Here is a 27,684-nt window from a genome sequence, read left to right on the forward strand (position 1 = left end):
TTATGTAGTTATCACTATCACTAAAAATGAAATGCTAAGAAAGCTGTTGTAATAACACTCATTAATTAACATAAGCATTATCTCATGTAGTTATCACTGTTTCATGAAACATATATACTTGTATATATATTTCAAAACATCATGATGTCTATGATAAATATATACCATTTTATCTGTCAATTTAAAAAATACTCAATTAAATCATTAACATATAGATAAAAGTATAGCTATCAATAAATCCTTAATATTACCAAATATTGAGTCAATCAAACTGGCTTTTGATTGAGTAGAAAATGAGATAGGAACTAGCCAGGGGTGCAAATGTTCTCTGTCATTGTTTCCCTGGCACTGGCTTAAAATTTTTAGACACTATCAAAGATTGTAAGTTCTGGTCTTAGCTCATATGTAGATGTATTTACAACAATTTAAAGTAGAAGTAGAATATACAAGGCAGATTGTTTTAAAACACTTAATTTAGTATGGGATTATTTTTCCTAAGGACACATGGAAAATATATTCAGTAGTGATCAATACAGGGTAACAATAACAAGAAAACCATTTTTAGTATTATTTTAGGTAGATATCAAAAGAAAAAGGGGCATTCAGAGAAAAGACGTAGTACATTGCTAGAAAATTTATTGTCCAAAACAACAGCCTTCTTTTTGTGAAATCTACATACAAAAGAAATTAAATTTACTTTGGAGACTAGAATATTTACTAAAGAGATAACATTTATTATTGTAATTCTTATGTTTTAAAACTTGTTTCTAGTTAAAGAATAAAGAGTTAGAAAGATAAATAATAAGGTTGAAGGGATAATTCTTAATACAGCATAAAATAATATAGCTAGAAAATAGGCACATTGGCATAGGTTCTGATAATTTAGAAAAAAATGATTTGAAGATTTCCATTGTACGTCATGAAAAAATAATGTTGGCATTGTTAGAGAATATGGTGGTGTTTTGCTTTATGAGCTAGAGGAAATTGAAATCGTTTTTAGCAAGTAATTACTTCTACAAAAGAGCCCTTGGATTTTAAGATTCACCCTGGAATTTTCTTCAGTACTTAAAATACAGTTTGAACAGCAATAGAACTATGAAAGGTTGAATTATCTGTCTCTGGCAGAAGAAAAATGACCTACTCTTAAAAGGAAAACAACATTAGACTCCCAATAAATTCATTTTCTATGAAAATAAACAAGAAAATTGCTCAAAACAAAACCTGTTCCATGTCCACATGATCCATTGTCTAAAATCAGCAAGGATCAATAGCAATTACACTAAAGAAATACCCTGTTTGTGAATCAGTGCTTTAAAAACAAAAACAGTAAATATACCATGTTAGATGTACTGCCTATACACATATAATACATAAATTTGTATATATATATTTATCTGAATATTTTCTCCTGATGTACATTGTCCATGAAATTCAAAGAACATACTTGAGCAAAAATATAGGTAATATTCATTTTTTGAAATTTCATTAACTTGGAAAAATTTATATTTCATCTCACTGATTTAAATATGGACTATTTAACTGTAATATAAAAATTACATTTATCTTTCAAAGAGCTTCCAGGTTACGAAAGGCAAAGGAAGACTGAACACCTATCAGATTGGAAGAGATGCAGGAGTCAAACAATTAATGTGGGATCCTGAACCAGAAAAAAAAAAAGGTGGATTAGTGAAGAAACTCAAAATTTGTGTAAGGCTTATAATATGTTTTAATAGTATCATATCAATGTTAGTTTTCTGGGTTTGATCACTTTATTGGGATTAGAAGTTAACATTAATAATGGTGGGCAAAGAATGGGCAAAAGAAATGTCTATTATTTTCTGAAAATCCAGAAAATAATTTAATTATTTCAAATTAAAAAGTCCACCATTACCTTTGGCTTATAAAGGAACACAAACAAACGAAACACCAGCATAAATTGACAGTGTTCAAGCTGAGGAGGAATAGGGGAATTTATTCCTTGGAAGAATTCAAGACAGATTTTTAATTTCCTGTGTAGGAATGTCTTATATTCCTACAACCAGTGACCATATTTCTTCATATAGCAATAACCGTGTAGCACTGTAATACCATGTGCATTAAAACATACAGTAAATAAAAAGAATGATGCAAATATGTACCATTTAGTACTTCCTCATATTAATGATCATGTCATCAATGTCTTTTATGTTCAAATATATATCCTGCTTATTTTTTACATTTCTCAACACACAATTTTTGACATAAAAAGTGGTATTTTCCAAAATTTTATGAGTCATAAAAACTGAAATCCAAATGTCAGTACATATGTCAATGTGACAGAATAAAAAAGATTTGTGATTTGCTTTACCTGAAACTGTGTGATCCTTTGAGTCTCTTGTTATTTTTATCCTTGCATGAGGAAAGATGTAGTGCATAGTTTTCCCGTTCATCTGTATAATCTAAGACATACATATGATAAGGTAAAAAACCAAAATTAAAGACATTTAAAGTGCAATATATATAATTAGAATCATTCAATTCAAAGCACATTGATTAAATCAATGGAAACAGTAGGAGATTCTCACATGATGGCAATTTAAGCATCTTACGCTAACACTACATAATGGTATTATTGGTTCTGAGTTCTTATGGTTGTTGCAATTATAACCAATTGCTCTTGCAAACTGATTTGTTGTATTGGAAAATTAATAAGTGCATGCAATAGGTTCTGAAGAACGTTTGTTACTACAGTAGTATGCAGTCAATATTGATGTCCTTGGATAGAGAATGTACATGGAAAATTGCCAGCTGCTGATTTTGCTTTAGACAGCCTAGAAATGGAAAAACATTTTTAATTTTCAGCAATTAAGTGGTGCCAAGGGAGAAAAAACAGAGAAGATCACCCTACTTTGACATCTCTGCCACCATAATCGGGACTGCTTTATGTTTATGTTGCTTGATTATTGTGGCACTGTACTTCTGCTAAGCACATGTAGTAGAAGTTTCACTGTATACTAGATGCAGAAACTAATTCTATAAAAACAAATAAAGCCTTTGTTCATTTTAATACTTTTTAACTTTCAAAGCTTGCATTATTGATGGTGTTATGTCATATAGACATCCCTTAGGGTAGAAGAAGTAACACGCAAAGCTACTGTTGCAAATCTGTGATTTCAGTTCTCATTATTGAGACTTGAATATGAGAATATTATAAACTACATTATCTGTGTTTCCACCTGGTGAAATGAAGTTTCTGAAACAAAAGTAAATTAGCAAATGCAAACTTGTGCTTTATGTTTTATGAAACTTTGCTTTCAAAAGAGATTTATAAAATAATGAAAGACAGACATAGTAAAACATTTAGTCTTATCTACATTAACAGAATTTTATTTGTATGGAATTTTGTATGTAGTATAATAGGAAAATTTTTGGCTTAAATTACAACCATAATAAAGTTTAATATAGGTAAAGATTTCATATTACCTATTTTAGAATATGTTTAAGAAGTGCATCCCCAAAAGATGAAACAGAATTTAGAAGTGAAGAGGCGTATATTTTGTGAAGAAAGATTCCTTAGAAAACTCTTGTGACCTTAATGTGTCCTAGTACTTCCAGCTGTAAAATTGTTAGAATTCTGGATACTAAAAATAAAATAGGTATTAAAAAAACTAAAGCTAAAATTTTAGCTTTTAGCTTTTGTTCTCTTTAGGAAAGAATAAGCGTAAGCAGGCCTTAGATGAACATAAAATACTCCCTAAACAACAGTGGAATCCTGTCAAGTCCAGGAATATCATGTGACTCCTGCAGAGAAAATCAAAAATACTGTGTACTAAATCGTAAAAATATTAGTAATTATAAGTCAATTCAGATAATTCATACTACTGCTAACTTTGTAAACCACTGAAAACCTTATTCATATTTGTAAATAAGTGCTTATTTTTCTTCTTTTTCCCTCTCTTGCCTGCTGTTCACTCTTCTCCCTCCTGTCTCTCTCAGTCTGCCTCTCACTCTTTCATTTGTTACTTTGCCCTCCCCTCAACTTTTTCTCCTACTTTCCTTATTTTCCTCTTTCCTTTTCCCAGTCTGCATTTAAAAATCTTTATTTTTTACTAAAAATAAAATTGTGTGCATTGAAAATTTTGCAACTATTAGGTGTAACTGAACTTTGTTTTGGTACTACAGATAATTCAGTAAAATTGGTGGATGTTACTTCATTTTATTTCACTCTTTCCTAATCTCAGGCATTAATAGTAATTCCAAAAAGTTATTTATACCACTCGTCAAAAATAAACTAAGAAAACACAATTTTGCCTTAGTATTCTTTCCAGTTTCCAGACTGGAGAGACGTTGATGTAATCTCATAGTGCATGTATCACACAGTTTAGAAGAGTCATCATCAGGCTTCCTAATTTTTTCATTAGTTTTATCAGATAGCCACTATTACCTTTAAATTTATAGTAGAAGGAATGTCAAACATCTTAATTTTCTTGAATATTGCTTTCAGAGCATCTCATACAATCTCCTATAGTTTCAGAGACTGTCTACACTGTCTGCAAGCAGGATCATAAATCCATTTAATAAACCAGGAACACGAAACTGTCATAATTATGATCAATATGAGCAAAAATCTGTCTTCTATGCAGGAATTAGATGTATGACCTAGATTAATCTCAGCTTTTTAATAACTATAGAGAGTGAATGTCGAGAGAGTCCTGTAGCAGATGGAGATATGGGTAGGTGTTGCTACTTCCAAATTAGAGTAGGCACAAAGCCAAGGGGCAGAACTGATGTCGAGTGGTGCTCCATTCCTCTCCCAAGGGGGCTGGTCTCTGTTGTCCTTGTCTTTTGGTGATTCCTGAATGATAGAATTATTGCCTACAGGCTTCCCAGAAAGAGGATTGTTCTTCCCTAACCTCAAATATTTCAAAAGGAGTTATTTTCACAAATTAAGCCTGCATATAAAAACATTATATTAAACAAAAAGGAATGAATTGAGCCCTGTATTTCATTCACAGAAGACAGATACTTTCATGCCCTTTTTGTTAACATATTGTGTATTCATACAGACATTCATCCATATTTATGTATGAATACACAATGTTATTCATTTCCACATTCTAGATACAGGATACAGAGTGCCCTGCTGGAATCCTAGCACTGTATACATATATAACATGGTGGATGGACTAGAGAGCTTCTGTTCTCAATAAGCTCACCACACAAGACAGAATACATGGGTACTACTGGAGCACAAAGGAAGAACACTTACCCCAGATTTCTGGGGCGGTGGGGCTGGTAGTGTCAGGAGAGTCTTCTTGCATGATGGGGCATGTATGTGGAAACCTGGGTGACAATTATGGTTTGCCAAGGGATGAGTGGAGGAAAAGTGTCCAAGGAGAGGAAACAAAACATACAAATTCCCAGAATCAAGAGAAAGAGTGGCTCTTTTATGGGAGCTTAATGCACCTCAATGCGGCAGTTATGTAGAAATTGCAGATGATGTGAACATAAGTGCAGAAAGTGAAGGGATTTTATAATAGTCAAGAAGTGTTGACCTTTACAACCACCCTGTGAAAGGTGGTTGTAAATAAATCTTATTTATAGATTAAGTGACTAAAAAATTTTTAAAAACAAGAGATTAGGTTATTTGTTCAATTCACAAAGCAGAGCCAAATTTCTATTGAAGAATGTATATATATGCTTAACCTCTTATATACATATATAAGTATACATATATATTTGAAATGAAACAAGAATTTTCAGATTTGGTTTATTTTTATAATTACTATGATTATGTGTCTAATAAAAACCTTTTAGAAATATTCTTCTATCCCTCTAATGTATGTTTATGTAAATTATTTTTAAAAGCAGATAAATTAGTGTTTGCATTAGTCATATTGGTTTTATTACTTTTGCCTCCAAAGCCTTTTATGAATATGAGTTCTTGTTATGCATACATTTTCAAATAAAAGCATCTGAATTTATTGATACCAAGAGCTCAATATTAGCTTTTATGATTAGAGATGCAAAGAAGTTAATACGAGAATGCCATTTTGTCATTCTCCATGCCAAAATATAGATATGATGAGTTAAAGAGGAAGACAGTATTTGAAGATAAATATTAATGCAAAAAGCACAAATTTTGAACTTTATATAATTTAACTTTTGAACTTCATGTAATTAAAATGTGTTTTATCTTTGAGTCTATTTAGAAAAAAACGACAAAGAGAAACAAATCATTGTCACAAAAGCCAGCACATTTGTTATTTACCTGGGCAAGGGAGTGGTTATGATCTGGAAGGGACATACAGGGGTTTCGGGGGCAGGCAATATTCCTTTTCTTGGCCTGTATGGCAGTTTTATGGTTGTTCACTTTTAACTAGCTTATTTTGCATAGCTGCAGGTTCAATAGTATAGATACAGTTTTTTGTTGGTATGTTAGAAGTAAAAACATAAAAAAAAAACAAATGTAAAAAATTACTTTTAGCAAGTATATATACATTATTATATTCACCTAACATGAATTCTTATGTTTCTACTTAAGAGACATAGCAAAAATTTTATTAAATGATTCTCAAATATACTTTTCTCTGCTTAATTTTGATATTACATTGGTCTATAATTATATACTATTTAAACCATTATTACTATGTACTCAGTAGACCAAAACCACAAATCTGTATATCTTAGTAATGTAAAATTAGAAACAAGAATGTCCTTTGAGATATGAATATTTCATTTACATATTTTTGGGCTGGACACATTACTTCAAACGTATCCTCAAAGAATATTAGTTTGATAAATTAGATGGAAAAGACTATTCTGAGTACCCACGAAAATAGTAGTGCTGAATAATAAATATTCCTGTTTGTTAATAACTAAACAAGCTGTCCTGTTTATATAGTTCATCTTACTGTGATTTTGTTAAAGTATCTGTGTTTTCTTTAACTTGATCTAGGTTTATGGGAAACACTAAACTCCAGAGAAACAAATGAGATGGGTAAGATATAACAAATATGCCATTGTAGAGAGATTCATATAATAAACACATGTAAGAAGGTTATTTTTAACTGAAAAATTTATTACTTTAGCAATTGTAGATAAAAGGAGATAAATTTATTTTAAATGTGCAGAATAATTTTATTAATTTTCTTACTTTCTAGCCATATCTATTTGATGACAGTTTAAACACAACTACAAATACAGTAACAAGACAAGCTAATGAAAGTATAATTCAATACAGACTGATGTATTTATATGAAGTAAAAAAATGGAATTATGTTGACATTTTTATGGAGGTAAATATAAACCTAAACCAAAAGTGAATTAAAGATATCAAAACTAAAGATGGAAATTTATAGTAGAGAGGAATTTTAAGAATTCTAGAAAATATGATAGCATATGGAAAAAGAACAAAATTATAAGAAGAAATCTGTTTAATAGGTAGAAATTTGTCTATGAAAATTTAAATTTCTTAGAAAGAAATCAAAATTAAGAGTATAGACAATGTATTTTAGACAGTACTTATAAATGTCAAAGAGTTGTTTTCTTTTATATCTCAATATGACAAACACTGAGTTAAATTAATAGTGAGTTCTACTTGATCGTGGTGGATAAGCTTTTTGATGTGCTGTTGCAATTGGCTTGCCAGTATTTTATTGAAGATTTTTGTATCTATGTTCATCATGGATATTGGCCTATAGTTTTCTTTTCTTTTTGAGTCTCTGCCGGGTTTTGGTATCAGGATGATGTTGGTCTCATAAAATGATTTGGGAAGGATTTCCTCTCTTTGGATTATTTGGAATAGTTTCAGAAGGAATGGTACCAGTTCCTCTTTGTATATCGAGTAGGATTCATCCCGGGGATGCAAGGCTGGTTCAACATACATAAGTCTATAAATGTAATTCACCACATAAACAGAACCAAAGACAAAAACCACATGATTATCTCAATCGATGCAGAGAAGGCCTTCCACAAAATTCAACAGCCCTTTATGCTAAAAACCCTCAATAAACTAGGTATTGACGGAACGTATCTCAAAATAATAAAAGCTATTTACGACAAACGGACAGCCAATATCATACTGAACGGGCAAAAACTGGAAGCATTCCCTTTGAAATCGGGCACTAGACAAGGATGCCCTCTCTCACTACTCCTATTCAATATAGTACTGGAAGTTCTAGCCAGAGCAATCAGGCAAGAAAAAGAAATAAAGGGTATTCAATTAGGAAAGGAGGAAGTCAAACTGTCTCTATTTGCAGACAACATGATTGTATATCTAGGAGACCCCATCATCTCAGCCCAAAATCTCCTGAAACTGATAAGCAACTTCAGCAAAGTCTCAGGATACAAAATCAATGTGCAAAAATCACAAGCATTCCTATACACCAATAACAGACTTAAAGAGAGCCAAATCAAGAATGAACTGCCATTCACAATTGTTACAAAGAGAATAAAATACCTAGGAATACAACTAACAAGGAATGTAAAGGACCTCTTCAAGGAGAACTACAAACCACTGCTCAGCGAAATAAGAGAGGACACAAACAGATGGAGAAACATTCCATGTTCATGGTTAGGAAGAATTAATATTGTGAAAATGGCCATACTGCCCAAAGTAATTTACAGATTCAACGCTATCCCCATCAAGCTACCAATGACCTTCTTCACAGAACTGGAAAAAACCACCTTAAACTTCATATGGAACCAAAAGAGAGCCTGCATAGCCAAGTCAATTCTAAGCAAAAAGAACAAAGTGGGAGGCATCACACTACCGGATATTAAACTATACTACAAGGCCACAGTAATCAAAACAGCATGGTACTGGTACCAAAACAGAGATATAGACCAATGGAACAGAACAGAGGCCGTGGCACAATTTAATAATTATAAGGTAAACACCTCTGTAACCACCAACTAATTCAATAAATGTAACATTTCCAGCATTCTAGAAGATTTTTGCATGTGGCTGTCTGATCACAATCTTTCTTTCCCCTCCTGGAGGTTCTCATAAACAATCCTGACTGGTGAAAAATCATTTTCTTGCCTAAAAAAAAAAAAATGATTTCACTACTTAGGACTTAAATATTCAACTGTAAGCTATTTAATTTTGTCCATGTTTACCCAAAATATTGTACCGTACTATATGCATTATTTTGTGTCATGTTTCCTTTGCTCACCATTATGTGGTTAAGATTCACCCATGCATTGCATTTAGCTGTAATAAGTTCCTTTCCTTTGCTACAGACTACTTATTTGGCACTTCCATGAACAAGTACTATTATGAACAATTTTATATGTGTATTTTGGTGCAAATGTGCAAGATTTGCTCCAGAATAAGTACCTAGGAGTAGAATTGCTGGCTGCAGTCTACTCATGTCTTAAACTTTATATAACCAAACTTTTTTCCAAAATGTGTATACTAATCCACACTCCCAACCAGCAATACATGAGAATTCTCTTGCTCTACACTTCTCACCACTTAATATCGTGAGAACTTTACTTTTCTTGGTATGGTAGTTTTGAAACAGTAAGTCAGTGTGATTTCAATTTGGAGTTTTCTGATAATTAATGAAGTTGACCATATATTCCTGTTTTTTGGCCATTTATATTTCCTCATTTGTGAAGTGTATGTGCAATTCTTCTGCAACTATTTTCAATGGAGAGATATGGTTTTCTCATTGATTTAGAGGAATTTTATATTCATCTAGACATTAGTCGCTTTTCTGTATAATTTAAAATAATAAATCATCATAATTTTAATAAAAAAATTAATAGTGAGTTTATATGGATCTTCTCAGTTGTTCAAAATATGGTTGTTTTCTATATCAATAAATCATGAAACAGACAGGATGACTTAGGAGCTAATGTAAATGAAGTCAACTATGTCTTTTGGCTATTTTAATAATCATAATGAGTACACAGTCTGCAAATATATGATCTGCTAAGACAATTGATTTAAGGCCACTTGACTTATCTGAAAACTGTCCTTCAATTCACTAGACTCTTAATCTCCTAGGTGTATTTCAAAATTCAATTCAAACATCACCTCATTTGCTCAAAAATAAGTAAGATCACGAATTTTGGTATCATACTTATTTAACTGTGAAATTTACCTCTAAGTTTCAATTTCTTCATTCATAAGAATACATTGATTAGTAATATCCACTTTTTGTGAGTTGTTCTATATATAAAATTCAAAAATACATAACAAAACAACAATATTTCCATATAATAGATCCATTAAAATATCAGCGACCTTTCTCCCCCAAATTAAGCCTTCTTTCTATCCAGCTCACTTGGTTTGGCCATCCTCTCACTTGCTCTTAGCATCTGAACATGTTATTGGAAAGCACTGAAAATTACCCGAATCTATTTCACCCAATATCCTGTAAGCTCTCAGAGCTCCATGTATTCTTTTTGTTGTATAGCTGTGCTGGATATGTTACAGAAACTTAGTAATGATCTGTTGGAAGAATGAATCGCTTAAATTGGTAGAAGCATCACAGCTATTCTCCAATTTCAATCAGTCATAGCCTATGAAGTGAGCTGTGTTACTCCTTTAAGTTACTGGCAAAAAACATCTGTGAAATTAATAGACAAATATCTCATTCCTTTTAGGACAATTAAGATCATTTTAGGGTAGAATTGAATCCTTTTATTTTCATAAATCTAAACAAAATTGCTAAATATAGCACTTACTTGCTCTTGATGTTGACTGAGTGGTCTAGAGTGGACCAATCTTTCTGGCAGTTTTCGGTCCAGACCATGTCCATTTTCCAAACGAGACTCCCTGGGTTTATCAAACCAATCTGTTTCCTCACGACGCAGATGATAGGCTTTGGACACCAAGGAAACATCATACATTGCAATGGCAAGTAATATAGATGACTGAGGGAAGCAGATGTTCTGTAGTACTAGCATGCACTAGGCTTGTTAACCATACATGCATTTCAAACACATCTCTCATTGGGACTAGAAAAATTATTTTTGTTACTATGTTAAAAATTATGTCAAAAATTTTAAACCATAGAATAATCTAGAAAAAAAATGATGCACACAGATGTTCACAATCTCAGAGCAAAACAAAACAAACAAAATCAAACAAAATCAAATTTTCAATAAGGAGGAAAAGGATATTTAGGTAGTGATAAAATAAGGGAACAAGTCCTCAGAAGTGTCATTCTATTTAACTTCACCGCATCGGTTTCTACAACCACACATTACCATCCTCCTCCCACAGACCACTACCAATTTTTTTTTTTTTAAATATTCCTTGTATACGGAAGTTTCTGTCACTTTCCCACCATTACATAAACCCAGCGATAATAGGTTGCTGCTGGCTTTCACATTAGTTTTTGAAAATATGACATTTCTATGACATTCACAAGGAACAGAAACATTTATTTCTAAGAGAATTCTGGTGTTATTGCTAGGAACATATGTACCATGATTACTTAGTAGCCTAATATTAAAAATATCTCTATTCTAATTTTTAAATAAAAATAAAATCATGTTTTTGAAGAGAGGCACTGATTTAGAAAATAGATTGAAGAGTTGATTGCCTGCTTTTTGTACTTACACTGTGACAAAACTTGACAGCTTACTTTTTTGAAAATGTAACTATATTTAAGGTACACAATTATTTTAAATTAAATTTCATTAATTAGTATTTCTCAGGTCTTTTAAAGATATTCTATAATGATTGAACATCTTATTTTCCCTAATATAGAGAATTTGCCTTTTATACATTGTTTTATTCTTTGTAAAAGGATCTGTAATTAACAGTCTCTGGAAATACTTTGTTGCTTCCTCTACAGTAGAAGAAACAACCCTTCTCAAGTGCTCTTTAAGATTTGCTGATCATGCTGTCAACCTCCGTTTTCTTGAAACTCCAGCTTCTAGAACGCCATAAAATATAGTTTTCTTTTTCTATCTACACTCCTATTTTCTCTTCCAAAACCTCCTCCCAACCTTTTCCCCTAGGTCATTTCCATCATATGGTTGCTGGTGGGGATGGCAAACCCACAGCATATGTACCACTACTCACCTCTATACCTCCTGTGATCTTGGTCAACACTGATACTTAATCACAGCATTTTCCTCCAAGAACACAAAATGAGTGATGATGTGTTATGGGTTAATCAGTCTTAGATTTGAGAAAATACATTAATACATATCTGTTTTGTGACTGCATATGTACTTGACTGATCTCACCTATTCTAAGCTGCTTAAAGTCAAGGCTCATATCATCTTTGTTTTATTTTCCCCCTCCCTCAATACTAAAATCAATGCCCTATACAGGGTATAACATCTAATAAATATTTGTGGAATGAATGAAGCATAGAACAATTAGTCATCAACTATAAAAAGTAGTTAAATATCCTAATTATGATAAACACATTTTTTTCTTTTTGAGTTTTACATTCAAAGTCAGCAAATAAACACATTTAAAAATAAAGATTAATTTGTCCCTTGAACTTCATTAATGCAGATTTTTTTTTCACAATCTACTCAATAATTGTGGGTTTCCATAGTCTTATATGAAACCAAGTTACTGAACTTACCAAGAAATTTAGTGTAATAGACATTTGACAAGTAAATACAAAACGAATTCATTATTTAATCATTAGTCTCTTAAAATTTATTATTCCCAATGACACTGATACTACTTTTGTCTTATTTCTTATAGGATTTATATTTCTCATGAAAATAGAATAATAATCTATACTGAGTTTAATAAATTAATAACCTTTATAATATAGTACATTATTTCATTTGAATGTAAAGCTTTCTTAATTGCATTTGAAATACAATTCTTTAAAATGTGTGCTTTGTTTAGCTGTATCTATAGAAATAAAGAGGTTCAACCTCATCTAAATTCTGTCAATTTATCACCAATAATTGATTATGTATTTTGATTTTCTGTTATTTTTTATAACCTTATGTGTAACTGAATAAGGATGGCTATCATCCTTTGCACGGGAATTTATAATCAACCAAGAGCAAGCAGATTAAATGAATCTGCTTTTGTACTGAATTTTGTTTTCATTATTTAGAACCAGGTGTACATAAATATTAATTGTTTATAACTGCCTTATGTTTCATGGTAAAATCTCAGTGAAAAAGTAAATTTTATAACAAAAAAATTTCTGAATTACTTCAAATCATTTGAAGGATATTAACAGTATCTTTTTTTTAAACAATATCTTTCTTAAAACAATATTTTCTTGAATTCCTAAATGTAAAATACAAATAAGTTACTTCTGAATCTAGTTTTGTCCACATACTTTAGTTATATGAATATTAATTCTTCTTAGTATCAAATATTGGTCAAATACATGTTTTTAAAAAGACTGTATATATAGATACTGTTTTATAGATCAGATTAAGTACATTTTGAAAGCATGTTTTCAACAAAAAGTGGTAGCAAATATAACTATAACTTGACTGTTTCCAGCTTGCTTCAAGCTAGAAATATTAATAAATATTAAGCAACATAAACTATGTATAGATTTTTCCTCAAGTAAGATATTTCAAAATCAGTGAATCTTGTAGATTATCTAAAGACTCTCTTATATTCCATATCATGGAGAGTTTAATTGAATTTGAAAAAGCATAAAAAGCAATTAAATTTGCATTGTTCACATGATACTAAATAACCTGCAGAATGTTACACTGTTTAAAATTATCTTAGTACACTCAAATATAGAGATAACATATATTTGCTAAACATCATTTAAAAATTCCTAATATTTCATAAGTTAATACATGTCAGGAATTATTGATTAAAAATAGTTTCTACTATTTTTTTTAATTTTCAAGATTTCAAAAGAAAAGCAGACCATTACTCATTAGAAGAAAAATAGTGTGTTTATGTGATACATAAACAAAGAAAATATATAACATTTTACTATATACATCTTTTAGAAGTAATCACTACAACTCACACACACCATTACATATATAATTCATATATAATTGTTATAGTTGTCCTGTCCAAATTTATATCAGCATAATCTTTATGAATAATTAACTTGTCTGCTTAATTTTAAAATATATTTTAGTTTAATTTCATTTAAATTTTAATTGTTTTACTTTAGTATCATCTTTACACACTTCATAATTTTGTATGCCGCATGATGTTTCATCCTCTATGTTATCAAAACAATTTTTATACAGTCTTTGATTATTATGACTTACATATCATTCAAACATATAAATGAGAAATAGAATATATTGTTATTTTTACATGGCTGTACACATAAGTAAATGCCACATATTGGAATATATAGAAACATCTAAATATCTGGCAGTATGTTGACAAAATATCTATGATGATAAATCAATTTGTCAAACTCTCTTTAGAGACATGCTCATCATTTACACACAGTCTTTAGGCATTCAGTTATGCCATAGACGCTCGAGAATTTTTGCTTTATCTTGTTATGTTATAGACAGGACTATTGAAGAACCTCTTTACTCTTCTGCAATTGTCATTTTCTATGGATAAAATGTTTATAAAATGTGGGTTGTAAAAAGTAAGAAAAATATTAAAGACTGTTTCCACATATCATAATTCTTTCTAACTATGTTCATTTGTTCAAATAATCATCTAAGTAAAAAACACACAAATTAAGTATTTTATTCTATTAACTAATTGTCAATAAAAATGGTCAATCCAAAAGCCTGTAGAGACAAAAAAAAAAAAAAGTCACGAACAAAAGCAGTTTGTCCTTCTTAAGATATAGTGATTATTTTAGTTCTATAAGCAATCTATTAAAATCTAGATCTGAATTTCTAAAATCATATTCATCCAGATAAAGATGTAAGAAAAAACACCTTTTCACAAAAATATATATTTTCCTGTGAGTCCTCAAGAAAGATTTTAGGTTTGAAAGGGGAGATGTTCATGCTAGCTTAATTCTTTGGAGTCTCTAAAGGCAGGAAATAATGTTTTAATTTGATCAGAAATATTTTATTTCCAGAACTCCAATCACATCTACATTCAAATGTAAACCAAGGAGGTGAAAAACAACAAAAAAAGAACCAAGAGTCAAGAGCTGTGAATCCTCTTGGTATGGGCAAGGCTCCACACCTCTGTATCGTTTCTCCCTCACATTCAACATTAGACTTGGACTAGATACTTTTCAAAAATGTTTATGGTTTTAAATGATTAAACACAAAACTACTTTAAATCAGTTTTAGTTAAGTATTTACTTGTATTTAAGCATTTGTTCAACATGGAAAACTAGCAAGTCAATTTAGGGCAAAAACATGGGACGATACAAAAAACGAACCCAAGAAACCAAAGGGAAAGGCTAAATGGGCAAACCAGGAAGGCTTGAACTCCAAATAACTAAAATCACAAGAGAAGTTTACAAAGTTTCAATTTTAAAGAATACGTCATACATACTAATACAATTATTTATTTCCATGTCTTATTTAGTACTAAACTTTCGAGCCAGTAATGCAAAATTATGAATTTGTAAATAATAGTATTCATAATGAGAAAGATAAAACAGAAATCTTTTATCTAAGGAAAATAACAAAATTCTACATTATACTAACATCAAGAACTTATCCAAAAGTTCTCAAAAATAGAACATTTTCTGAACTAATGAACACTGATCCCATAAAGATGCCATAAATGATTCTCTATTACAAATTCTATCAGAATAGTATTTCATGGCTCTAAACTTTAATAATTTCAGAAAGAGAAAGAAACTGACCAATAGCTTTTAAAATATATTTTTTTAAAAAATGAAAGAAACATACAACAAAAAACTTTTCAACTATGGATTTACAGGATGACCATATTTTATTGACAGAATTACTTGATAATGGTTTTAGAAAAGCAGACGCCAAACAAATCAAGCAAACAATCAAGAAACAGAACCATAAAGGAATAAATTAAAGCTAAATAAAGAAAAGCATGCTACAAAATCTATACACAAGATAAAATTTCCATTTACAAGAAATAAAATAGAAGTAAACATGCAAAAGACACACCAAGAAAAGTAAGATACATCTCTGGAGAAGGGAAATTAAACATGCAGAAAAATAAGAGTTTGAGTTTTGAGAGCAACGGGGTAGTTTGAGGCCCAATTTACCTTCGCTGTCTGACATGGCATGTTGGAAGTCATCCATGATGAAGGCTATGTCACGGTCATAGCCTCGAGTCCGTGATTCTTCCCTCATGTGTTGCTGAACTTCAGGCAATGAGTGGCTCGATCCAAACTGATCCCTAGTGTCTGCAGATATTGGTGGCAGGGGTCCAGCTGCAGCCCTGGCCATTCCCATTGGCTGGCCAACAGGACTGAGTGGGCTTTCTTCTTCAGAATTCTGGGCCACAATTGGTATTCTTCCTCTACTTTGACTGATTGGCAAACTGGTCGGCTTAGTTCTGGCAGAGGATGATGCATGACTAAAGGAAACATCTAGAGCTTCAGCCTCTTGAGCTTTCAGTCTTAGGGAAGAGCTAGAAGAATCTCTTTTAATTGATAAATCAAGCCCATAGACAGAAGAGGGTCTGGAGGAAGGTCTGGACCTGCTGCCACTACCGTATGGCTTATCTGCTTCATCCTGCAGAGCTGACCGTATGGTATTTCCTAATGTCCCCAGTCCTGAGCCAAGAGAGGATCCCATAAATTTTTGTTGGTCTGTAATATTTTTTCTGAGGCCAAAAGTGATGTCATCTTGAAGAAGCCGTGCCCTGGAGGAAATGCCACCAATAGATGAAGTGCTAGAAGTCATATAGCTTGAATAATCAGGTTCGAGGTCTCTACTTTCTTGAATAGGTGAAAATTTTGACATTTTAGGGTCAATTAGTGATTTCTTATGTTTTGACTGCTTTTGATAAAGTATGGCTGCTGGCAGTTGTTTTGCTGCTTGTTTTTCAAGCGTGAGTCTACTGATGCTATACTTCTCGGATTTCGGAAAATGTCGATAGCCAGTATCAGCATGGTAATAATGAGAAAGACCAGCAAGGTGATCTAAGCTCTCTGTCCCTCTACGAAATTCCTGTTTAATCTGATGTTTCAGAAGCTTTAACTCATAAGGATCCTCCATTGGGTCTTCTTCTGCCTTCACATAACTATGCAATCTAGAGGAAGTCTGTAAAGGTGCTAGGAAATCTGTCACTTCTTGAGACCGGCGTGTTTCAGTAGTTCGAAGGAGACGGTCTGTTTTTGACAGATCCTTCTCATGAAGGCTAAATGCGGTGCTTAATGCTGCTGTTCCTTTGGTGATCTCTCCAATGTCATCAATTAGGACATAATTTCGTGGAGTATGGTGATCAATATCTGCATAGAAAGAATCTGCAGATATGCTTGATATTGGACTGCTTGCCATGCTACTTCTTTCCTCCAAACCTATTCTCAAGTCTAAACTATTGTACTTACTACCAAGATGAGAAACAGCATATGTATTATCAGTAGAAACAGGTGCTATCATAAGGGGTTGGTTGCGAATTACTTCATAGTTCGAGGTTATCTTGGGCTCCAAATATAATGTAGTTTGCCGTGGCTTCTGTTGTATCACCATCATCTGTGAAGGTAACTGATAAGAAGGCTGTGGGGTTGGTGTAGGTTGAGCTTGAGGTGTGAAGGACATTGTTGCCACAGCTTGGAATGTTGGCTGAGTCTGATAAGGTGAAACTTGCTGATGGTACAAAGTTTGTTGCTGGAAATGAGACTGCTGGGTGTATGAGGTGGGTGCTTGGGTAGGAAGAGCAGGGGAAGAGTATTGGTATTGTGTGTAAGGACTTGTTGGAGGAACTAGTTGAGATTCTGTTTGGGTTTGTGGTGGTATAAACTGGCTGAATTCAGTTTGAGGAGCAGTTCTTGGTCGCTCAATGCCATGCTGACTTTCTATTCGGGTTGGTCTTGTGCTGCTCACTTCACTGTCAGACATGTAATCACGATCCTCAGCTACCCCCTGGAGGTAGGCTCGTTCTCTCTTTTCTCTCTCCTTTAATAATGCCTCTTTCCTCCTGTTAATTCCCATTTCCAGGTATCGTAGCTTGGCATCAATCTCCTTTTCTTCTTCATCAAGCTCTGCTTGTTTCTTTCTGAGCTTTGCAGATTCCCTTTCTACAAGATCAAGCTCTCGGTCTATGTCCTGGAGAATCTTGGCTCTTGCCATTGTGTTAGTTCTGCAGATCCGTCTCCTGGAAACCGTGCCCATTGTGCTGAATGTGGATTGAGTTCCTGTGGAAATCTCCTCGGGAGGCGGATTTGGCAGAGTTCTTTTAACTTTTTTCTGGGATCCAGAGGGTGTCATGGTTTGAGAACCTTTAGTCTATAATCAAGTAAACAAAATATAGTACTTTATTATAAAGGAAAAAAAAACCAAATCAACCTCCATGATTTACATTTAATAAAAATGTTTTCATGTATGATTTTGCTATCACAGCATGATAAAATATATACATAAAATTTCAAGTATTGGTTACAAATATAATTAACTGAGAAATAAATTTTTAATAAATTGATTATAACTCCTATAACATTAGCAGCTATAAAAACCCATTTTTTCATCTAAATTAATATACATAAGATTATTTACTGAATCTATTCCCAGAGTGTTTCTGTTAACCATCAAAAATTTAAATTACTCTTGCTGAAGATGTTCACTTACCATGTTAAATCTTATATTGCACCTATCTTCTCATTCCTACTTTTACCCCCGGCAGCTGTCATTCCTATTTTTAAAATTACATCCTCAATTATCTAATGTCTTTTTTTTTTCCTAAAAAAGGGATAATCTTGACTAATTTTCTATTTAATATTTCAAGATTTTCATGACTATTTGGATCTAATGTTTCTTTGACTTTATTATCTTTCAGTATATTTAGTTTCTTTTTAATCCTATAGCTACTTCCATGTTAAGCAAAAAGAACTGACCAATAAAAATCCATTGGAACCTTTTTAAAACTCAAATAAAAGTATAAAGTTGGTGAGTTTTCAGATATTTTCCATTTCATTTGGTTAATTTGTCATAAACTTGCTTTCTAAGAATTACAGGTTTTGAGAATCATACAATTTTAGAATATCAAAAGACAGACTATTTTGAGAACTTATAGTCAAAATAAACTGATGTACTCAAAGTTACCTAAGTATTCAGTGGCACATTTACAACTAGATCTCAGGTCTTCTGCTTTCTAGTTGCATATTCTTTATGAGATACTTTCTTTTTATTGTAATACAAATACAGTAATTCTCCAACTTTCCCCCAGTCACCAAATATTGAGGACAGAAAAGTAATAGAAAAAATAAGAGTCTACAAATGTTGGGCCTGAAAATTGTGCCTTACTAATTAGATAACATTTTTCCAAGATTCTATACTTTCATTGCCTTTTTATTATTTTCAAATTCATTTCCCTGATAGTTTTCGTCTGTTTTCCGTTATCATATTTCTGTTCCCTTCATGTAACTCCACTAGTTGTTTCCTTAATAGACATCATAATATGAAACAAAATCCTAAAGGTTTATTAAAGTTTATTTGTTTCTAAAATTTAAAATATTTGGATGGAAATGAATAAATGTTATGAATCTTTGAAATAAGGTATAGTGATTTTGGTGCTGTAGTTTGTTTTAACTCATAGAGAAATACCAAGTCTAGAATAGAATAAAATATAGGATATGACCTATATAGAATATGACCTATATTTCATTCTAATTTATAGGATATGATCTATATAGAATATGACCTGTAATTTATTCTATATTAATATTATATTTATTCTATATATATTATATATTAATGTTTTCTAAACATTAGAATAAAATATAGGTCATATGCTATATAGATCATATTCTATAAATTATAATAAAATATAGGGCATATTCTATATAGGTCATATTCTATATTTTATTTTAATGTTTGATCGCTACCAGAAATTTTAAATATAACCACTGATAACATTTTCATAGTCCAAAGAATTTAATAATGGTGAAAAATTCAAGTCCCAAAGAAGCCCAGTTTAGAGGCTATATTTGAACTTGGAAGTCACTTCTTTTCAAAATGCACATTACAAATAGTTATATATTGTACATATATGTAAAGTAGGCTCATACTTCTTGGGTTTATGTGAGAAAAAAGTGAACAAATACCGACCAATCACTATACTTGTCATATGCCCTTATGTGTTGATGGCTACAGACCACCACCATGAAACATGTATACCTAAGTAACAAATCTGCATGTTCAAACCAGAACTTAAAGTATAATTTTTAAAAAGAGAGAAAAAAAATAGGTCATCTCAGGGAAGTTCTAATGGGAATGAAAATGGAGGATTACTTGACTATTACAGAGGCCATAACCCAAAAGCCTGCAGGGGTCAGAAGGTAATGGAGTGGATGTGCTGACTTGAGAATTTAAGTTCCATCTGTCAAGACTGGCTCCAGAATATTGCTGCCATGAAGAAATAGAGACCCAGTGTGGTGTAATCTCTTTCACTCAACAGAAGTAGAAAGTCCATATGTTAAAATTTTGGTGTCTATTTTAAATGGCTTTAAAACATTGTTCAGCCCAAAGAAACCAAGGCTTTTAGTTGCATTGACAGTTTGAAATAAATCTCTCTTCTAAAGAAGACTGGATGCCCACTGAGAAACCATTAGAGAGTCAAACAGCATTAATGGCTAGTTGAGAGAAAGCCATAGGTTTTAAACAATGAAGGAGGATGTGGGAAGAATACGAGAGCCCTAAAGAAAAACTTCAGTCCTTTATTAGAGTTTTCTGTCATTTGGTTAAATCTTAAATACGCCGGGCGCGGTGGCTCACGCCTGTAATCCCAGCACTTTGGGAGGCCGAGGCGGGAGGATCACGAGGTCAAGAGATCGAGACCATCCTGGTCAACATGGTGAAACCCCGTCTCTACTAAAAATACAAAAAAAAAATTAGCTGGGCATGGTGGCGTGTGCCTGTAATCCCAGCTACTCAGGAGGTTGAGGCAGGAGAATTGCCTGAACCCAGGAGGCGGAGGTTGCGGTGAGCCGAGATCGCGCCATTGCACTCCAGCCTGGGTAACAAGACCGAAACTCCGTCTCAAAAAAAAAAAAAAAAAAAAAAAAAAAAATCTTAAATACGATCATTCATGAATTTTCCTCCACAGCATAAATATTCTTTTATATTGTCCCTAAAATACATAAATATCCAATTCACTTAGATATTTATTAAGTGTCTCCTCTCTTCAAAGCACTTTGCTAGGCACACTTAGACAAAGAGGATCCAAACTATAGAACCATTAAATCCCCACAGATTTAAATTTAAGCATGTGTATGTGGAGGGCATGTACTATGTTTTAGGACTGATTAGTATCACATAAGAGGGTAGATAGAAATATAATAGAGAATTTGAAGTAATGTCTTACCAACTTAGAATTCAAAAAGAACTGACTTTGACAATGACAATAAAAACTTCTCAACTAAGTATTTAATTCTAATTTAAAAACTTCTCAACTAGGCATTTAATTCTAATTAAATCAACATAACAAAAGAGTTCAGAACTCCAAATAGAGATAAAAGCAATTCAATATAATTTATTTTAAAATATTAAAAATTGCATAAAGCTTATTATAATTAAAGATGATGTAGCTGGAAGCCATGATTAAAGATGACAAGACAGTCTAGAAAAAAATATTGTTTTTTACTATAGTTTCTCTGTTGACCAGCTCTTAAAAGTTGTTTTCAGGTAGACCTGTGCCTTTAATCTGGAAAAAAAATTGTACTAAATATACTGGATATATAAATTTGACATATTTAAAATAGCTGTGAAAATAGACAAAGAGAAGGGAAAAAAAGTACTAAAATAGAATGAGGTTTAAGAATGACTGGAAAAAATCACTAAATATAGATTGCAACACCAAGGAGGTAATCAGGATAACAAGCAAATAACCTTCAGGATAAGGTTTGCTGTCCAAAGTAATTTTAAAGAACATTTTCCTTAGGAAACTTAATTTGCATAATACAACTTATGCCATTTATATTTGGCAAAGGAAAGGAACTTTTGCTTGTTTTGAAGTGTCAGGAATATTAATGAAAACAATAAGTAAAGTACATAGACACATTATTCTAAGTGATTTAAATATATGTATGTGCCTTTATCTCATTGTCAGAATTCTCCGAGCTTAACATGAGGATGAGAAAAGAAGGATCCATTTTTTTTAAATATTGAAAAAGCTAAAAATATATGTGGGCTATTGTTTAAAGTCCTAGATGCTAGACCAAAATTATTCATGCATTATTACATATCATCAATACAGAAACATCCAATTTATTAATGTATTCAAATGGTTAAGTATAATTCTGAAATGCATTGCTGTAGATGCTAAAGGCATAGATACAAGAGACACTAGATGGAAGAAATCTACACTTTGCCCACAAATATTTATGAATATTTTTGGGAAATTATTATGAATATTTTTTGGGAAATTTTTGTTTCCAATTGAAGAAACTACCTCACCATACTTCCCAAAGCAATGTATAGATTCAATGCTATTTCTATTAAACTACCAACAACATTTTCCACAGAATTAGAAAAAACTATTCTAAAATTCATATGGAACCAAAATATAGCCCAAAATAGCTAAAGAAATCCTAAGGAAAAAGAAAAAAAAAAGTTAGAGGCATCATACTAAACAACTTCAAACTATACTACAAGGCTATAACATACAAGGCTATAGTAAACCAAACAGCATGGAACTGGTACAAAAACAGACACATATCCCAATGGAACAGAATATAGAACCCAGAAATAAAGTTGCACACCTACAACCATCTGATCTTCAACAAAGCTGACAACAACTAGCAAAGGATAAATGATTCCCCACTTAATAAATGGTGATAGGATAATTGGATAGCCATATGTAGAAGACCGAAACTAGACCCTTTACTTACACCATATACAGAAATCAACTCAAGATGGATTGAAAACTTAAATGTAAAACCTAAAACTATAAAAACCCTGGAAGAAAATTTAGAAAATACCATTCTGAACATAGGACTTGGCAAAGATTTCATGATGAAGAATGAAAGCAACTGCAGAAAGAACAAAAGTAGACAAGTGGGACCCAATTAAAGCTTTCTGCACAGCAAAAGAAACTACCAACAGAGTGATAGCAAACCTATAAAACTGGAGAAAATATCTGCATGCTATACATCTGACAAACGTCTATTATCCAGAACCTATAAGGTACTTAACAAAAAACCAAACAATCTTATTAAAAAATGGGCAAAGGTCATGACTAAACATTTCTCAAAAGAAGACATAAATATGGCTAACAAGCATATGAAAAAATGCTTAATATCACCAATCATTAGGGGAATACAGATCAAAACCATAATGAGATACCATCTTATACCAGTCAGAATAGCTACTATTAAAAAGTAAACAATCCTGGTGGAAGTGTACATTAGTTCAGCCACTATGGAAACTAGTTTAGAGATTTCTCGAAGAACTTAAAGCTACCATTTGACCCATCAATCACATTGCTGGGTATATACTCAAAAGAGTATACATCATTTTACAATAAAGACACACCCATGTGTATATTCATCACAGCACTATTCATGACAGCAAAGATATAGAATCAAGCTAGATGTTTGTCAACGGTGGACGAGAAATATATATATATATACACACACACCATGAAATACTATTCAGCTATAAAAATGAATAACATTACATCCTTTGTAGCAACATGAATGGAGCTGAAGCCCATTATTCTAAGTGAATTAATGCAGGAACAGAAAATCAAACACTATGTGTTGTCACCTATATGTGAGATCTAAACATTACAGATACAAAAAAGGGAACAATAGACACTGGGGTCTACTTGAGGGTGGAGAGTGGGAGAAGAGTAATGATTGAAAAACTAGCTATCAGGTACTATGCTTGTTACTTGGGTGATGAAATAATCTGTACTCCACACCCCTGTGACATGCAATTTACCTATGTAATAAACCTGCACATGTACCCTCCGAACCAAAAATAAAAGTTGGAAAGAAAAAAGGAACTACTTCAGTCTTTTGCTAAATAGTTCTCAGTGTCAACATCAAAGATATACTTCTAAACCATTCTAAAACCATTGTACTGCTAGAGCAATATACGTTTCATTTCATAAGGCTAGGAAGCCATATCTGCTGTCAGAAATAAATGCTCATCATGATAATATCTTAGATTTTTAGATTTGTTCTCTCAACTAAGCAGAAGATATTTGTATGCAGGCAGAGATGTGGATACTTTTTCAAACAGCATAATTTCACACAAAGTTTTCAATAAACAAGATATTTTGAAACATAACTCCCTAACAAGTTTTCCATATAAAACGGCATAAGGTGAGTTAGAAGAGTACATAATTATGTATATGTGATGGGACCTGGATAAGAGGGAATGATGGATTGAAACATAACAGGAAGCCTGGTTCTTAAAGAACAATGATATTTAAACAGGAGAATGTATTCTAAGTGGAGGGAAAATAAGAAACATAAACGTTTGAAAAATATAAAGGATAATCTGGTTTCATTTAGGGCTAGTGATGCCTTAATTTCTGTGACATTGAAACACATCCACAGAATGCTGTATGCCAACAGAGAGAGGAAAAATAGAAAAGCAAATAAAATATACAGAAACAAAACAAAACAAAACAAAGGGTCGAAAGCTAACTCTACATTAAAATCTTTATTCATTTTCTTCTTTTACTGATGAAACAAGAAGTACTAGTTATTACATACCAGTCAAATTAAGTCCAGTACCATGTGAAATAGCAGGGCAAACCATCAAACTGTAAATATGCATTCATTGATAATGATTTCTAATGCAGTGTGCTAGGTAGCAATCAATGTGGCTGTGTCAAAGAGAAAATTATGACAGCTCAATTTAATTTTCTTTAATTATAATATGGAACTCCATTGCTTCTAACCAATAGATATAATCTTGAGCAGAACATTTAATATTTTCCCATGACAGCCATCAACATAGTTTTGGCCATAAGGATGGGAAGTAGTAATATAATTTGTCAGGGACTCACATATCAATCATAGATGTTTGTGGTCCAGCATCAATATAGGTAATAAACCTTTTTCGCCCTTGACAGTAATGACATTTTGGACCAGACAATTCTATATTGTTAGATGTTTAGTTGCATCTCTGGCCTCTACCCACTAGATATCATCGGTATACCATGTCAATCAAAAACGTCACTGTGCATTGGCAAATGTCTCCTGGAAGGAAAAATAGTCCCTTGTTGAAAGACACTAATGCATGGGATATACTAGATAATGTCCTCAGGCAGATAATCCTGATTGTTAATTAATATATTTATTGATGGTGAGAATCCTACTATTTGTTTATCATAGCGCCTTACTCTGAATGGGAAAAGGCAGATTTCCTAGCCTAACTAGAAATTAGTGCCTTGAAAAGAGAACTGGATGGAATAATGGGTAAACAAAAAAGATAAATTCTAGGTTATGGTAATGACTGGAGAAAATTAATAAGGATATGAATGTACCTGATCATTTTGCCTTGTTATAAATTTTTAGGAAACTAAAATTAATCCCTTTATTGTATAGAAAAATTCTTAACTATTAAATTAACATGAACTAATATTCAATAAATTTCAACTAGCTATTTTAATAATATAGTTTTATTAGAACACAGGAAGAAAAAAACAGGTGCCTACAATTACAACAATGAGCATAATCAGTGAAGAAGATGAACCCGTCTAACCTAACTCCATAAAAATCTTGAAAAATTGTCCACAACTGCAGTAACTGTGGAAACGTTTGAGTGTAAGGAATTGCCAGTCTGACTGAAAAATTATGTAAGTCCTAGTAGGCTGTTTAAAATTGTCTGTTATTCTAAGTTTATAAGAGGGATCAATTATGTAATTAAAAAGAGATTAAAATGTTACAAAAAAGTAATTATTTAGTTTGAGAAATTAAATACCAGAATCCGTAAAGGGGATTAGGTGGATAGCTAAGCTTAATTTTAAAACTGAAGAAACTCCTGCTCTCTTAAAAATAACTTAAGAGAAAAAGGAATTAGAGCAAAAAAAAAAAATCTGATACCTCAGAAAAAGTGAAAAAATAGATGGAAACATTTTTAATGAACAAGTGACATTTACATACCGTTCACTGTACTAAATACGGAGATTAAAATCATGAATAAGATACAGACTCCTCCCTCTAATTGTACCATAAATTATAAAGAACCTGAAAACAGAAATTGCTCTCAGTGTCATTTGTCCCATTTTATTTGAACTCTCCTCATCCAGGAACGGCATTAACTTTGAATACAAGAATAAGCCTTTTCTTTACCTTGATAAGAAGAATACTACTTATACATACTATAATCTTCTCTGACTTTATTTTCTTCTGCTCTTCTCCTGGCCATTCATTCTTTTTAGAGTGTAAAAATCATCTAAAAAGAGCTATCTATGCCTTTTAAGCATAGGAAGGGAATTGCAATATACAGGGTATTTTTTTTTCCTCTCCAAACAAGAGAGGTCTTTAAAATATATATATACATTTTAAAGTTTATTAAATATTTAAAGTTTATTATATATATTTTAAAGTTTATTAAATATTAATAAAATATGTTTATTCCTTTACTTAACTCTCTCTCTATATAGAGAGAGAATAAAGGAGAAAACATATTCCTTTGACTTTAGGAATTTAGGCTGGGAGAGGATGATGAAGCTGTAAGGCAGGTATATGGCCACAAATTAAGAAATATCCCTTTACACATCCTTCCTTTTAAATAGACTGGAGGCAGAGTTTCACTCTGTGAAATGTCAATGAAAACAGAAATACACCTTCTGGGGGGTCTCCATCTGCACCCCAACAGCAGAAGCTTCCTGTTTTTAGATAAAATAACAGTTAAATATAGAAATATTCAGCAGTCTATCTTATGCACAATACCATTAGTAATGTGTTAAGAAAATAGACCCATTATTAATCACCATCTCTCTATTCTCTGCTTCTACCCTCTTTGGAGATAAAACATACATATGTAGTGCAAAAGCTCAAGAATTTTGTGGCTTTAAAAAATTATTTATTTATGTATTTATTTTATTATACTTTTAAGTTCTCGGGTACATGTGCAGATCATGCAGCTTTGTTACAAAGGTATACACATGCCATGGTGGTGGTTTGCAAGGTCTTGCTCTGTTGCCCAGGCTGAAGTGCAGTGGTGTGATCATGGCTCACCACAGCCTTGACCCAAACTCAAGCGATCCTCCAACCTCAGCCTCTAAGGTAGCTGGGACTCGAGGTGTGGACCACCATGCCTAGCTAATTTTTATTTTTATTTTTGTAGAGACAGGGTCTCACTATGTTGCCCTGGCTGGTCTTAAACTCCTAGGATCAAGAGATCTTCCCACCTTGGCCTTCCAAATTGCTGGGATTACAGGTGTGAGCCACTACGCCTGGCGTATTGCTTCAAGACATAGAAAAATAGGAAAGATAACAGAGGAGTGACCTGTGAATAAGGAAATTCTAAATGATACCATTCATGAAGAAGTACTTTCAACATGAATAAAATGTTTAAAATCCATTAGCATTGCAGTAGGGCACAGTGTCTTGTATATAGAAAACAAAGCCATCAAATTTCTTCAACTAGAGTATTGTGAAATAATTTCATAATTGTTTCTATGAATTGAAGCAATAGATAAGTAGTAGTATCATCACCATGGGACTATGTTTG

The 27,684-nt window shown here is 32.3% G+C and overlaps 1 protein-coding gene across 7 annotated transcripts in view; it reads right to left on the reverse strand.

The window, feature by feature from the left end:
- Positions 1 to 27,684, reverse strand: part of PCLO (piccolo presynaptic cytomatrix protein) — a 421,390-nt gene that overhangs the window by 151,163 nt on the left and 242,543 nt on the right. For all 7 annotated transcript variants that reach the window (XM_064375087.1, XM_064375077.1, XM_064375065.1 and 4 more), the window contains exons 7-9: positions 16,092 to 18,279; positions 10,681 to 10,817; positions 2,348 to 2,438 (exon numbers count right to left, since the gene is read on the reverse strand). In XM_064375087.1, coding sequence (XP_064231157.1) covers positions 2,348 to 2,438; positions 10,681 to 10,817; positions 16,092 to 18,279 — 2,416 coding nt within the window. The remainder of the gene's footprint in view (positions 1 to 2,347; positions 2,439 to 10,680; positions 10,818 to 16,091; positions 18,280 to 27,684) is intronic.

The sequence above is a fragment of the Aotus nancymaae genome, unplaced genomic scaffold (genome assembly GCF_030222135.1).
Source record: "Aotus nancymaae isolate 86718 unplaced genomic scaffold, 86718_ANA_hifiasm-v0.15.2.pri h1tg000002l, whole genome shotgun sequence".
NCBI lineage: Eukaryota > Metazoa > Chordata > Mammalia > Primates > Aotidae > Aotus > Aotus nancymaae.